Raw genomic sequence first — 16,653 nt, forward strand, 5'->3', positions numbered from 1 at the left:
CATTTTTCATATTACTCAATGTCAGACCTCTATTGGATGAGGGACATGGGTGACCAAAGGCCAGCAGGGTGACACTATAGACTGTGCAATATTGATAATAACTCATATTGTGTTAACATCTTCCTGAACATTGTGCAGAACATTTTGACCATTGAATCACCTAGGTATCACCTTGCGCTTGCTGGCAAGATGGCTGTGGTCTGACATTCCATGGAATATATGGAGCTGACCTGTTCTGACATTCCATATGTTGATCTGACCTCATCAAACCCTGTACACTAAAGGCAGTACAGAATTCATTCCATATGTTGATCTGATCCCCCATGCCAAAGCGCCAGCACTCGCCCAGCAGTCTACCGTCACGTCACCCAGGCGGATGCGTGCACGCGACCTCGCCTCGCCCTCAGGGCGTCTTAGCCTACTGGTTTTAAATTGTCTAATTGTGTACAATTCTGACAATATTTAACACTTTAGAGTGTAAAATGAAACCTTAATGGACCCTTCCGGATTTAACACTCAAAGATCTATTATCTTTTATCTATAAGGCCGGTCCATTGACTAAAAATACATCGCATGGATGCACCTGGGACGTATCCTGACCTCAGTGATGTATCCTGAGATCAACAGGGTTTCGGGTCTTCCAACATCATACCCCTCAGTGAGGGGCCCTCACTCAGGCGACCCAGCCGGTGGGATCAATTCCCGACTTACAGTAGTACACAATCTGTTGGAACGACTCCAGAACTACTCTGCCAGGGGGCTGGGGGTTGGAGGTACAATTCTGGTGCATGGAAGGACATCACTAGACTCTGTGGGTTCTCTTATTAAACTTATTAGGTTACCAACTTTCCATCCATCACTCCATCACTGTGTGGTTGTGACACACAGTCACACAGTCACACACACACACACACACACACACACACACACACACACACACACACACACACACACACACACACACACACACACACACACACACACACATTTGATTTCTTTTATTTGGATCTGCACAAGAGGCGTATACAGAATAGACCCAAACACTGGTCAGAATAAGGTTATACATTACATGGTCCAACCAAGCTGCTGCACATGCGCTTAACACACAGAGGGAAAAGAAGAGAAAGTATATATTAAAAAAAAAAATATATATATATATACAGCACATTGTTGACATACTATATACTTGATACTACTAGACAGGATGTTTGTTTTGGTTTTTTTTTAAGCCTCCTAGGGATAAATGAAACAACGCCTTCTCCAGACAGACAGACTGCCCATAGTAGCTGAGACAGAACAGTATTTAGCCAGCTTTTTTGCATTTGTTTTTAGCAATCCACCCAATTGCAAACCCCTGAGCACAAGTTTATGGACATGGCCCAGACTTCCAAATACAAGGACAATAAGTTGACAGTTATATCCCAAGGCCATAATACGTTCCACCAGAAGCTGATATTTCATAAGTTTGGATGTAAAACAAGTGTCCATATACAAATCAAATGGGCAGCCTATTTCAAATATAGTGACAGTTTTTCTAATTTCATTGATGAACACAATATCTGGGGTATTTGGAATATTTTGTAGTGAATTGACATGCGTGTCATTGTGATCAAACCAGTCTATTTTTACAGTGCTGTGTTTATACATTCTTGTTGTCCTGTCCTGTACTCCTCTGATCTTGTCTGAGACCAGGTCCACCAGACGGTCATGTCTGGCAATGTACAGTCCTTTATAGTGGCTGCAACCATTTAAGATGTGTGCGACTGTTTCTTTGTCATGTGGTACTGGATGTAGGATGCAGTGTGGGTCGTGTGCTGATGGGTACCAGGTTGCCAAGTTGAACTTGGTCGGCAACACCTGTAAACGGGCTTTAATAGTGAAAATGAGAATGTCCTCACCTATGGTGTTATTTGACAGAGTGTGATAATGAGTGGTTTGCAAAGGGAAGAAGAGCCAGTTTTCCCTGCAGCCTCAGACTGGTCCAGTGTTGTGCACTTTCTGATCGCTTCATTCCTATGGTGGCTCTTGCGGTCGCGGATTTGATTGACAGTTCATGGTGCGCACCGTCTTGCTCGTAGGTCGCACATGCACGGACACGCGGATCTATGATGATGCTGTTGTTGAGCGCAGCAATTGTTGTATCAGGCGCCACCCACTTTAACTGTAATCCTGATCGCTGGCATAGATCATTAAGATCCATCCAGTCGGACCGCACACCGAATCCAGCGGCTTTAATGTCCAATTTACCATTCGCCTTAGTCTTGAATCCAAGGAACTGCGTCTCATTCTCCAGCGCGGGTGGTACTTTACGTCGCTGCATATGTTGAATGAGTGACTCACGAGCCATTTCCCTGACCGTGGGGTCGTCGCTGTTGAGCATATTTATAAGGTGACTGGTTCTGGTGGCGGTGTAAACCCACTCAATATTCGGTACACCCAGACCACCATCTCTGATGGGCTGAAACAGTATGGCACGGGTGGAGTGAGTATTGAGACAGAACCAGCCCCTCACCAAGCGCACTGCCTTGTTATTCAGTTCTGTAAGGGTGTTCTGTGGCAAATGGATGTTCGAGAATAGATGTTGAATTTTGGCGAGTGCCAATTCTCTGATTGCCTGCAATTTCATTCGGATAGGGAGGGGGGAGGAGTCGATCAAGTCCAGTCTGACAGAGTAGTCATCATACAGTTCTCTGACTTGCTCTTCCCAGTCGCCTGCAACATTAAATTTATGCCCCAGGTATTGATAAGTTTCATGTCTTGAATACACTCTGATGGGTTTTTGCATGAGTGAAAAGGATGGGGGCTTGTCGGTTTTAGATTTATACCACCGATTACCACCGCTGCGCCTTTCATAAAACGCAGCACATTTGGTTTGTTTAGCCTCCAACCTTGACCACAGCAGAAACTCCTCAGTACGGGAGAGCATAGCTATAATTACGTTCTCTTGATGTGACGCAATTTGCACATCATCGGCGTACCCCTGGACAGGGTTTGGTGATCTTATTCCCTCAGGTGCGCACTGGCACACACACACACACACACACACACACACACACACACGTCCGGACCACCGGTTTAAATTAAATAACTGCTTTTATGGTTAAAGTACGCCTACTATACAGCATCCGGTAGTTCCGTATCCGCTCTAGATAACAGACCGGATTACGAGTCTGCAAAGCCCTCCCCCCGGCACATTTACCACTTTAATACAGACTCAGAGACATTGACTTTACATGATTACTTCTTGTGTGTAAAGACATCAGGACATTGTGGTTTTGATCGTCATTCGGAATCGGACCTATAGTGTGTAGTAGTTGTAGAACGCAAAAATATATTGTCCTTTACCGCACCCCGTAGTAACAACACTACACTCTTCTGGGAGCATGCGCATTGCGTAGTAGCATGAAGAATATACAGTGAGTTCCACGCGTGTTGTTGTAATCTTGCGTTATTACTTACGGGTTATTATATATTTCATCTGAAGCCGGACAATCATTTAGTAAAACGTTTCTGGCGTCATGGGAGGACAAGCAAAACCCAAAAAGAAAAACAAGCCCAGGAGGAAGGAGAATACTTCTAATGAAGGTAAAAGTTTGTGTGTGTGTACTGGATTTGCAAGCTGTGTTGTGTGTGTGTTCCAAACATCAAGTTAAGCGGGTGACAATTCTAATTCCAATGAACCTCCCCTGTCTCTGTCCTTGCCCCTGTCTCTGTCCCTGTGTGTCCATATGTGTATGTCACTGTGTCTGTCTTTGTGCCTGTCACTGTCCATGTCTGTCCCTGTCTCTGCACATGTGTCCTTCTCTGTCCATGTGTCAGTTCCTGTCTGTCCCTGTCTTTGTTTCTGTCACTGTACACCATATGTGTATGTCACTGCGTCTGTCTGTCCCTGTCACTATCGCTGCCTCTGTCAGTGTCTGTCCCTGACTCTGTGTCCGTCTCTGTCCATGTGTCAGTTCCTGTCTGTCCCTGTCTTTGTCTCTGTCACTGTACACCATATGTGTATGTCACTGCGTCTGTCTGTGCCTGTCACTATCGCTGCCTCTGTCAGTGTCTGTCCCTGACTCTGTGTCTGTCTCTGTCCATGTGTCAGTTCCTGTGTCTGTCACTGACTGCAGTCCACATGTGTCTGTCACTATTTCTGTCTCACTGTGCTTGTCACTGTCCATGTGTCCCTGACTCTGACTCTGTCTCTTGTCGTAGGTCCTGGGCTGCCTGATCTGTCTCCACAGGAAAGGATGAAAGTGAGAATGCACCAAAAAGCCAAGAAGAAGACCGCTGAGAAATACTCTGTACAACAACTGATAGAAAAGGTCTCTCTCTCTCTCTCTCTAACACACACTCATGTGCACGTGCCATTTTCAGTGAGATGCAAATAAATTCTGTATAATAGTTTATACATTTATTTATCACGCATGAGATTATTATAATTGGCTGTTGGATAATAAAAAAGTAAGCCGGCATTAACTTCCCTCCTTGTAATTGTTTCCTTTTCTCTCTTACAAACAAAACCACAAATTCTTAGATAGGCCTTTATTGACCCTGTGGGGAAATTCAGGTGTCATAGCATTACTGTGTTAGACATGAAAAGACAAACAAACACTGCAGTATTGATGCTGTTTTCAACTAAAATATGTATTTTGTATTGATTTGAACTTAAAAAATGTGTATGTGCAATTGTGTAGTCGTGCTACATTAGTCTTGGATACACCGATAGTGCTGCCCATAACCCATTAAAACTGGCAAAGAATCAGTGTCATTTTATACTTTGGCTATTCAAAAAGGGCAGATATGCAACCTCACATTGTGTCACTTCATGCCGTGCTATGAGCTTGTAGATCTGCTAATTGGCTAACAGGTCAGTTTAGAATGAATTAGTCAGTTCATTAAGTTCAATGCCTCACTGTCCAAGTTACATGTGGGAATATGACTCCAACAACCCAAAGGTGTTTGCCATATTATCCCAATAGTACAACCTTTGGTTCTGATCTGATTGGTTGAGAGCTACATGTTATCTGTGTACTGTAACATAATGGCCAACTCTTCATCAAAACTTTATCTCAGTTTTTAATTCATAAATCTAATCCGATATTAGTTTAGTCTAAGAAATACAAAAAACACCATGTCTAGCAATTAACCGGAGTAATTTTTAGATCTAACCTACATTAATAAAGTGGTTTTGTTTCAGATACATAATCTTAGTCTCTTCTGATTGAATTATTATTGTTATTACACAGTACAATGTGTTAATGTATCTCAGACTGTGTAACACTGAGTTATATGAACACTGCAGAGTTTTACTTTATACCACTATAAACCTTGTCCTCCTCCCCTGCTGTTCTAGACAGAGGAGTGCATGGACAGTTTTGACTTCAAGATGGCCGCCCTGTTCTGTCAACGCGCTCTGGACCTGGAGCCAGACAACCTGCAGACACTGGACATGCTGGGACACATCTACTCTGAACTCGGAGACATACAAAAAGCCAAAGGAGTATCCTTCTCTTGGATAGGGTATCTCATATTTGTCCATATAATATGGTTAAACACTTAAAGCTGCTCTTCTACCCTGGATTTGAACCCGATTTCCTGAAGTGCTGGTATTCTTTTTTACCATTTAGGTAAAAATCAGTGGATAAATAGAATGTTGACCATCGGGTCACAATTCGTGTCAGATCCTGTGTCTAGGTGAGGCAGGACCTTTGACACAATCTAAAATGTTTCAATAGAAGAGCAGGGAGATGTGCACGGTGGCACAGTCGGTAGTGCTGTCGCCTCACAGCTAGAAGGTCCTGGGTTCGATTCCCGCTCGGGACGCTGTGGGCGCTGGCGGCGTGTCATCTCCTCCGTCATCAGTGCCCATACCCGAGGCGGAGCTGGCGAAAGGGCCACTCTGTGTGGAGTTTGCATGTTCTCCCCGTGTCCCCTACGGTAGATACCCTCACAAAAAACATGCAGTAATCCTGGTCTCCAAACTGCCTCCCCCTGGCCAGCCGGGGCGCCTGATGGAGGGGAAAGGAACTGGTTGGAATAATGTGTTCCTCCCACGCGCTACGTCCAACCAGGGAAACTCCCCCCTGTCAGGTGTAAAGGAGCAACTTGGACACTCGGGTATGAAGGAAGCATGAGTTCAAGTCCGTTGCTCTCCCCATGTCCCCCACATATGTGGACTAGGTTGGCGGAGGGTGTGTAGAGCCCAGGATCACATTAGATCATTGACACAGGGGTAGCCTGAGCTAACCCTAGACATTTCTGGCCTAGATGGGAGGGCCGCGGCTCAGAAAAACGCGCACCCTGATTGGTTTACCGATCTGTCCGTCAGCCCCGGTCTCTCCCCCCCCCCAGTGCAGCACTGTTATTGTGTCGACCAGAAGCAGAAACCACTGGTTGCTGGAGTATACCATTCTAACAGACTGTCAAAGTTATTTCCACAGAGTCGGCACACGTTGTTCTTCAGCCATTCTCCTCATTTTCCTCGCATAGCCTTGTTTGAATTCCACTGGTAATAATTTCCTCACTGTGTTATTTTGAGGGGTGCACACTGCTCAGAGCCCTGACGTCACATAATTTGGAGCGATCCCACTTTTAGACCAGTGCAGCCCATGCGTAAATCCAGGCTTTCATTTTTCGCGCAGACGAAATTAAAGCCTGGGTATCGAGGCTAACACAGGGCTGACAAATGGGTTACAAAATTGTGGGATAAACTTCTGAATAATTATTATATATATTTTTAAGTTTTAGACCAAAAGGGGGGCACCAGGGTTAATGCAGTTCTGAAGCTTGCTCCTTAACGACATGTTGAAGGTGTTCATGCGTGCGGTGGAGCTGAGCCCAGAGCAGGGCCACAGTAAATACATGTACCTGGGTCAGATCCACACAGGCCAGGAGGCTGTGGACTACTACAGCAGAGGCCTGCAAGTCCTACTGGCTGCACTGGATGAACAAGCACAGAGCAGCGTAAGGACGCACGCATGCACACAGACACAGTAGACAGGCACACGCACAGAACATAACATTAGTAGACACGTCATATCTCGCTGTTCTAATGTTTGATCACAAGAGGGCACTGTTGACTGTGCTAACAAAGGGCCACTGTTGACTATGCTAGCAAAAGTCACAGCATTGCATTCCATGGATTTTGATCAAGAGGAATTAAGGTCAGCTTGAAGTTCTTTTAAATAGTGAAATGATTTGGTGAAATGTTTGGTTTGAATGTACACAGACAGCCCTGCAGGGAACATGCATTACTGCATTAGAGATTGTCAGATTCAGAATGTCATTGTAAATGATCAAACAGAAAAACACTGAGTAATAAATACACACAGGAATACAAGCAAACTCATTTATCTGAGTGCCAATGGTCTTTGTGGTGGTACCCTGCATGGGGACTGTTTTCTTAATCCCATTCCCTCTGAATTTCTACACATTACCACCCGCTGTTTATTTTTGACCACATGCTCCTGCCCTTCAGCACAGTTTAAAGTACTGCCTGCTCCCACAAGATTTGTGTTGGGACCCAATAATACAAACGGAGAGATCGAGAGGGACTACACCAAATCTCTTAGCCAAAACTAGCGGATTTAACTAGAACACCCCTCTCCCAGTCCCTAGCCTAGCTGATCTAACTAGCACAACCCTCTCCCTCTGTCTTTAAACAGGGACCCTCCGGGGCCAAAGCTGGGCCAGATGAAGAGTCCGATGTCCCCACAGCCAAGGATGTGTGTTCGGCCTGCTGCTCCATAGCTGAGCTCTACCTCACAGATCTCTGGTAAGGTCACGCACGCACGCACGCACGCACGCACGCACGCACGCACGCACGCACGCACGCACGCACGCACGCACGCACGCACGCACGCACGCACGCACGCACGCACACACACACACACACACACACACACACACACACACACACACACACACACACACACACACACACTATAAAGGCCTTCACCTCTGGGATGAATAGGCATCCTCTTTCTTCCTGAGATCATAGAGAATGCTAGTTTATTTGTATAGCACATTTCAACAACAAGGCAATTGAAAATGCTTTACACACCATTTAGTATTATGATACATAATGAAACACGTACATATAGATTGAATGTGGCTATATTACTTGGCCTTAAACACACTGTGTGTCGCTTGATGCTAAAGCAACAGTTTACAGTGCTCCTCACAGGTGCCTGGGGATTGGCTACGGCTATGTTGAAGGGTGTCCTGCTGCTTTGCTTTGTATGGCATTACTCAGGCTGCAGAGCTGTGTTAATTTATGTAAACGCGGGGGCTACTGTCTCTGAGATTTATCACACACGCACACGTTTGAAATGAATTGCCTCTAAATCTCTCTAAATGAGGTGGGAGTTATTATTATTATTATTGTTTTTTTTTAACAAAATTGTTGATAAATTATGCTATTTTATCAACAAAGACAGCAGTGGTGTTCCTTATAATGGTCACTGCGGACACAACATAAGTTGTGTGGGCGGGTGCGTATGTATGTGCTACAGCAAATACACTGTGTACAGTTAATGAGGGTATTAGCAGTGTGGTGTTCTTTCGACGTTACGTTAGTCTGGAAACATTCCTCACTAAGGATTTAAATACTAATCTCATGAATTTTGTCTCATAGCTCGCATATTAATGTTTGTCTTTGGATTAATCTTAGTTTGGTTTTTGGGTCGTGCTCTTACCTATACATCTCCTGTTTCATCCTTACTGCTTTCACTGCTATAACATTGGAATGTCCCTATCGGGTTCAATAGAAGTTTATCTTCCTCTATGTGACAGCTCATGTTGAGGTAAAGTTCATAGTACTTCATCATATAACAGTGTTGCACAAACGTAGTGAAAATAGACGACTTACTTAGCTCTCAACGCCTCGCAATTTGAGGTGCTTATAATGCGGCTATTTTCACAATTTTAAATCGTTTTATTTTATTTTATATAATAATACAAATGGAATGGTTTTGGACATACAAGGTTTCCACCCAACAGTGATGATAGAAATGTACAGTTATTATGATTGAGTTTGAAAAGTAGAAATATAGGCCTCCTTCTCATAGAAAAAGCCATGGTATCCAATACAGCCCGGGTTACTAAAAGAGGATTTACGTTGTTTTTCGGTAAAGGTTATATATTGGTGATGAGGGGTTTTCAAGTGGTAGGAGAAGAAAGAAAAGGGTGAAGGTCCTGGTAGGTTAACTTTAGAGTGACCAGACTGACTTGAGCTACGTGAAAGAATATAAAAAAGAGTGTGTTTGTGTGTAGTATGGAGGAGGGAGCAGCGGACAAGTGCAAGGAGTCGATTGAGAGAGCATTACATTATGACCGTGACAACCCCGAGGCTCTACAACTGATGGCAAGCTTCATGTTCAGTGCTGAGAAGAAACAGGTCAGACACGCACGCACGCACGCACGCACACACACACACACACACACACACACACACACACACACACACACACACACACACACACACACACACATGCACACACACAGAGAGACACAGGATGAATTATCACCACATTAAAGGAGGTATCTGAGTTAATTAATGTAACAAAATTGAATCATAGGTCATTAATCAGTAGATGGGCATGTAGGCTACACGCACGGACATAACACACACACACACACACACACACACACACACACACACACACACACACACACACAGAGAGATAGGGATGTTAAATTAATTTCAAGAGCTGATCATCACTAAGGTCAGCCAGAGTCAGCTGATAGAGATGAGAGTTGATCCTGCTCAAGTCTTAAGCAGGAGAGATGCACTGATAATAATACACTTTAACACAGATCATGTATAAATCTGATCACATGAATAACCAACCTTTCAAAGCAATGTTCCAAAGTGCTTCACAGAGCAAGGTTAAACACTCAAAACAACATAAGAAAACCTTAAGACAAAAAAATGGTTAAGACGAAATAGACAACTGGTCTGTAAAGCTGTAAGTGATCTTTTCGATTAAAAGTTAAAACAAAACATTTATTGTTAAAATTGTAGCAGGGGTCTCCCCCTCTCGCCATCTCTTTAATAAACATAAAATAATTTTTAAGGTGGGTTGCCAATTTCATCCAATCTGCTGCCGGGGTGTTCTGTGTTCCTGACGTGAAGTTGCGTAACGTTACGGGTAGGGATGTCCCGATCACGTTTTTTTGCTCCCGATCCGATACCGATCATTTGATTTTGAGTATCTGCCGACACCGATTTTTCCCGATCCGATAATTATATTTTTGTAGAACACTTATGCCATATCACAATAGTCCAATATCCAAAATTACAGACAATATCCACTTTAATATCATGATATGGATATAATGATACTAGGGATGTCCTGATCACGGTTTCTTTCCTCCCAATCCGATTACAATCATTTGAAAATGACGTGATCGCCCACGAATTCCGATCACGTGATCGGATCGGGACAACCCTAGTTACGGGACAGTTTTGGGCATGCTGTCTGATCTGACAGACCACCACCATGCGCCACATAAAACATTCACCAACGTTGCAGTTCGCGTTATAGGCTGTTCATTCCCAAGGACGCTGTCAAAGAAGAAGGCACAGGATGTCAAACCTGGGTTTCATGACAAATGTATACTGCCCTTCTTCTTTTAATTTTGTTCTTGTTAAATTCAGTCTTGATGTTTGTGACTGACGTGGGGGACAAACAGGGGATCTTTATGAAGATACACAACAAATCTTAGTATGTTATTGTGTTGTGCGGCTGAGTTTTTCAATTTTCTAATTATGTATTTCTTTGTGAGTACAATAGGTAGCTCAAATGTACCTAACAGATGGATGCAGGGTGGAGTTGGATTTGCCAGAGACCATTTGTATAATTTATTTATCTTTACTGCGGGCGGAGTTACTGTGGATTTGTACCATGGTTTACATTCTGACTGGTTTCCTTTTTCTGTCAAAGAGTAGAAAGCAAAACTGTTGTCGAACAGGAACCTTGTATCTCCATATTTAATCAATTTTTAATTAATACATTTTTTTAAATAGATTATTATTTCATCATCATTTTTCGACCGCAGTCGAGATCGTGGATTTCACAATATCATGCCAGACTTCCCGGTCCTTCATTGCCATCCCCAGTTCCTGCTTACTGATGCCTGCGATGTCATCGCTAGGGAAGATATAACCTCATTGTCAGCTCTGTAGCAGTGGCCGGCAAACTGTGTTCTTCTGGATCTGACTAGTGAAGAAACACGAGGAAGGTTGTTGACATTGTCAAGCAAAAGTAGTGATCTACCGATGTGTCCTGTTGTGAGCTTGTAGAACCAAATATAATAACTTAATTGGATGCATCTTTGTCCATTTCCTGAAAAGTAATGGTTTTGGTTTTTGGACATACAGTACATCACCCAGTGAATACATGTGAGAATGAGTTTGTTGCCACTCTCCAACCTGCAAACCTCCACTCAAACATTCAGGTTGACACATTTCCAATGCACAGTAAACACAAATAGTTTCAGTTATGAATGCCTTCACTTTATCTGCTGTAAGAAATGTAATGCATTGAGTGGAGTGGGGGAAGGCTGCAGTACTTAGTTTAGACAGCTTTTGGTTTAAACTAGTCATTGGTTAGACCAGTCATGACTCATTAGTCCTACAACTGCAACATATCTCAAACCCTCACCCTAAACCTAACCTCCCACAGGGCAGCACACCTAAACCTAACCTTGGTCCTTAACCAATGACTAGTCTAAACTAAGTATGCACCCCGTGTAACCCCCACGCTGTCAAATCTGAAGGCATGTTTTTACAATTTGCGGGATACTTCAGTAGTAGGCCAGTCAGTACATTCCTAACTAGCCCTAACCTGTAATTAGTCTGAGAATCTCAATGGTCAAGCCAAGGTGAAAAAAGGCCAGCCAGGCAGTCTGGCACGGCATATGGCACCATCAGGGTCATGTGGCAATAGACATTACCACAGGGGGGTGGAGACGGATGAATTATAATGCTACGGGGGGGAAAGACAGACAAAGTATAATGCCACAGCAAGGGGTGGATATGAATGGATATAATGGTAGACTGCTTGTGTTTAAGTAGTAGAGGAGGCTGAACAAACAGTCAAAAAGGACACGCACTTCTATACCTTTAGGCTGGGTGCTGGATCAAAATTAAGTCATATAAGAAATGAAAAAACCGGCACACCAATTCAGGCTCCAAAGTTTCTTTACCTGATTAAAAGTAAAGAAACTTGGGAGCCTGAATTGGTGTGCCGATTATTTAATTTCTTATAAGACTGCTTGTCTTAGCTCAATTTGACAGATGCAGACCTACCTAAATTGCCTACTGTAGACTTTTGTTGTAGACAGAGTTGCTAAGTAATTGATTATTAGTTTTAGCAATATTATTTATTATTGCAGTCCCCCAATTTTGCATAGATTCTACTCACTGAGGTAGTAAGTGCATGGAAATCTACTACAAAACTAGATGGCAAAATTACAGGAAAAGTGTCAAAATGAAGAGAAAGTAATTCGTAGATACATAATCACTTACAAAGAAGCTCCACACCATCTGTTCAACAATAATGTACATGAAGTCACCTGGAAGATTCTGTAGGTAGTAGGTCTATATGTGCATGTGTGCACTCAGCCACGGTAAGAAACAATGTGTGAACCTCTTGGCATTTCAGACGAGAGGGATAATGTTTATCTCTGAGTGGATTCACACTTCGCCTTTTACGTGCTGCCCTGCCGTTGTGAGATCAGAGCTGTTCTCCCATCGCTGGTCATGACACACAAATAGATGGAGTAAATGGAGCAGTTATGTACCATTTAAAAGGGCACAAAAGACCATTATTCTACCTGTAAGAACAGAGAGTCTACAAACACCGTAGACAGTGTTTGTAGCACCGGATATAGCCCATAGGGGGCAGTGTGGCTCCAGTCACGCCTCTCAGCAGCACCCCAACACACTGAAGACTTTTAATTCATTTTTTTAACCTCATGTATCCGTTTTCGATACAAAATCGTTCCTCATTCAAACACCTGTTTAATGCATCTCTTAAATGTGAAAGGCGGTCTGTAAGTGACAACTGTAATCATTTTGTCAAAAAAGCACTGATGTGTTTTACGCAGTTGTCTCTCAACAGCCAGACTGCTGCTGCTTTCTATTCTGCCAGCTTGTTATTATACATATTGTTGCCGTCGGGCACAAACCTTGTATCTCCATATTTCAACTTGTTCATGTTTTTTTTCTGTATTTTAATGCCCTACTTCGTCATACAAGAGTGTCACACAAAAGTAGCAAACATAGCCGATCTACAAGCTCAGACGTGTTGTGGGCTTGTCCCTCTGCTATTTTTGTAAATAATTTAAAGTGAAAATGTAAGTTGATAAAGTCTGTCTGAGCGCTTTGTTAATATTTATCCAGTGAAAAGTATTGACAGCATCTTGTGACTAATAACTACATTGGATCAATTGGAACACAGGTTATTTGTTCCATTTCTTGAAAAGTAACCCCTTTGGACATACAAGGTTTCCGCCCGACAGAGACGATATATACGATATACTCCACCTGGTCTCCCAGGTCCAAGTTAAGTCTCTGACTCGACAGCGGAGCAATAGAACAGATACAAATAGAACAGGATGCAGCAATACTGCATTTGGGAACCATTTCTCATTATTGTGGAGGGACCATTGAGAAGAGTGTTTTTAAATTGTTTGAAATAATGGGATTTCTTACACACTGGAGAAAATCTATTCTAATGGTGACTTGCACAGTCTAATTTATTGCTGCTTGTGTGTGCGCGTGTGTGTGTGTGTGTGTGTGTGTGTGCGCGTGCGCGTCTGTGTCTGTGTGTAGGAAGGCAAAGAGTACCTTCTGAGGAGTGTGGGGGCTTGGCTTCCTGCAGTGAAGCAGAGAGAGGCTGAGGAGGAACAGCACACACAGGTGAGTAAAGTGATACTTAGTTGTGCACGGTTGCCGTGCCCCCCAAATAGCCATTTATCGCATGAGCTTATGGATTTGCTATTTTCAGCGTGGTACACCCACGCACTGCACTCATACGGCTTAAAGATTATACGTAAACCTTTCCCATTTTTTTGTGTTTTTTTTTGGGCTCCCATATGTGTCTTCTATCCCTACAAATACCCAATTTGATGAACAATCAGGCGTTCTCATCATATTTGTGTTTTTATGTACAGTAGTAAAACAGGCCAACTGATTTGGTGCTACTTGTGATGTCATAGGTATCTTGCATTTTGTCTTTGGAGACTGTGGGGGGGGAGGGGGGGGAGGTCTATGACCGAACGCTTGCAATGAAAGAAATATTACAAATCAGATTTTGTTCATTTTGTTTCCTTATGGCTCCAGCACCTCACTCAAGTTTACTGGTGGATGAGCAGTGGGTTTTGATTATTTAAACAAGGCAATTGAAAGTTGCTTTAGAGAATACAGTTAGTGTAAAGACAAAATTAACACATTTACATTTTTGAATGCAATTAAAAATAGTTATTAAAAAGAGAAAATTAAGTATAAGTTAAATAAGTTAAAATAAAACAGAAATATATAGGAACATGAATGACTGTCATAACTGCCAGATGCAACAAGCTTGTATAGCGCCCATTTTCGTTTGTTTCCGATTTTCTTTTGTTGGTTCACTCACTGTGTTTTGTTATGGATTTCCTGTAGCTCCAGTTAGCACAATAACATTAGCTTCTGTTGCCACTCGCTCCACATTGCGGCGTTCAGAGTATTTTAATTTCTTTGCCGTTCAGACTATGGGTTTTATGGGTAAGTCTAAAAAAAAACCTAAACAAATGTAATTGCAATGCAGCACAAATCTCTGTGGCAGCGGCAAACAAGAAAGTAACTTAATATTTATTTTATTTACCGTTTTTAGCATCCATCGTTAGCCTCCAGTGGCTCCCATGGTGTGTAGTCATCGACTATCCAAAATCTCCTCGTGCACGGCATGCGCACGTGATCTAAAGACTTTTAGGTCTCAGATTGAGATAAAGGACCACGTTTAGAGCTTAATAAAACATTAATTCAAGGTCGCGATATGCATAGAAATAGTTTGAGCGTCAGATCATGGCCGCGAGTGAGCCTTGCAATCACTTCCGCGTCGGCCGGATAAAGGCTCTTCTTCTTTGCTTATGTCGTGCATTTCTCTCTAGCACTAGCCTCACGTTACCGCCTATGGTAACGGGAGGGAATGTGTTAAAAGTAGTGTTGCATATTTGCATTTTTCTGGGGATTTGTTCCAGATATGTGATGCATAAAAACTATAGGGGCCAAAGCTGACCTGGACCAGATGATCTGAGAAGTCTGGATACAGAATATCTTTAATGCATTTTGGCCCTAAAACAGTGCTTAATAAAACAACTTTAGTATTTAAAAAAACTAAAACGCTGCAGAGACCATGATGCTAGATGAGGGTGTGGAAGACAGCGGTTCAGAGTCCCCAGTTTGTGTCAGCTAGTCCACACTCTTCGCTCAAAATGGGGATGATGGAGCATGGAGGCAAAGCATTAAGCTTTAATGTTTAATGAGCCTGTGAGTCAACTGCTTTCACAAAATAAAAACAAACAAATAAAATAAATAAGTAATAACTGCCGAGAACAGGGTTGATACAGTATGATCCACTCTTTTGGTGTTAGGGAGGACTTGAGCGTCAGCGTCGCCGTTGTGAATCGACTGTCATGAATCTGGGTGTCACGTTGCAGAATCAGAGTAAATGAACATAATCGAGAGGCATATGAAATATCAGTGTGAGCTCCATAAACTTGCCGATATGGTTTCTAAGCCCCGTCGCCTGGCGATATCCAGAAGGCAGGAGGGGAGATGTGAGAGTCATTGTGGAGACAAAGTCCTAGACCTCCGTGCTTTTGACTCTTATCTATCCTCCCAGGCCGATTTGCACACGGCTCTTCTTTTGATTAACGGCCCCGTTCTGCGCAAAACGTTTTTTTGTACCTGTGGAAATTGGATTGTGTTATTATCTTCCTACCACTCCTCTTAGCGCTATTCTCCATTTTTATTGGCGTATATCCGTTTATTGCTGTATATACTCTGTCATGTTATCAACAGCGGCCATGCTGCTATGAAAACACTGAATATGCACCGTGTTATCCATTCCATACTTTATTGGAATACAATGCTGACTGCCTCCGTACACGACACGTATACAAGCACTTTTGTGACGACTGCATACAGAAATACTGATAAGAGTTAGAGAATATAGCCTACAGGACATAGAGGTTGTGTTTATGATTGTTTTTGATAACCAGGCTCTTCTATCCTTTTTGTGTTTTCATCCTTTTTATATTACACTGGTCTCCCACCATCCCCCCCTCAGGGATCAATAAAGGGAAAAAAACTAATCTGATCATCCCACCACCTGGATAAATCCTGGCACTTTTCTTAGTTTCTCTGGATTAGAGTGTCTGTTAATGCCTATACGTTGTACATTTTGTAATGGTAAGATGCTCAGTGAATGGGGGAGTGTGTTTAACTCAAGAATTATTAAAGAATTAAATAATTAAAGAATGTAAAAAATAGCCAATCTACAAGGTCACGTCACGATAGAGTTGAGTGCCCGGATCGTTTTTTTCATGTTTTTTTTCATACCGGTATGTCTTGATCCCGTTTGATCTGTGAGCACCATTTGCACTTTTTACTAT

The 16,653-nt window shown here is 42.8% G+C and overlaps 1 protein-coding gene across 1 annotated transcript in view; it reads left to right on the top strand.

Annotated features, from left to right (window-relative positions):
- The first annotated feature begins 3,409 nt into the window (after positions 1-3,409).
- The window catches only part of LOC308318165 (uncharacterized protein), a 54,539-nt gene continuing 41,295 nt past the window's right edge, over positions 3,410-16,653 (top strand). Inside the window, exons 1-7 of the mRNA XM_080767593.1 lie at positions 3,410-3,585; positions 4,204-4,313; positions 5,345-5,491; positions 6,802-6,954; positions 7,656-7,765; positions 9,265-9,388; positions 13,832-13,918. Coding sequence (XP_080623719.1) covers positions 3,519-3,585; positions 4,204-4,313; positions 5,345-5,491; positions 6,802-6,954; positions 7,656-7,765; positions 9,265-9,388; positions 13,832-13,918 — 798 coding nt within the window. The 5' untranslated portion in view covers positions 3,410-3,518. The remainder of the gene's footprint in view (positions 3,586-4,203; positions 4,314-5,344; positions 5,492-6,801; positions 6,955-7,655; positions 7,766-9,264; positions 9,389-13,831; positions 13,919-16,653) is intronic.

The sequence above is a fragment of the Protomyctophum bolini genome (assembly GCF_963924005.1).
Source record: "Protomyctophum bolini genome assembly, chromosome: 7".
In the NCBI taxonomy this organism is placed as follows: domain Eukaryota; kingdom Metazoa; phylum Chordata; class Actinopteri; order Myctophiformes; family Myctophidae; genus Protomyctophum; species Protomyctophum bolini.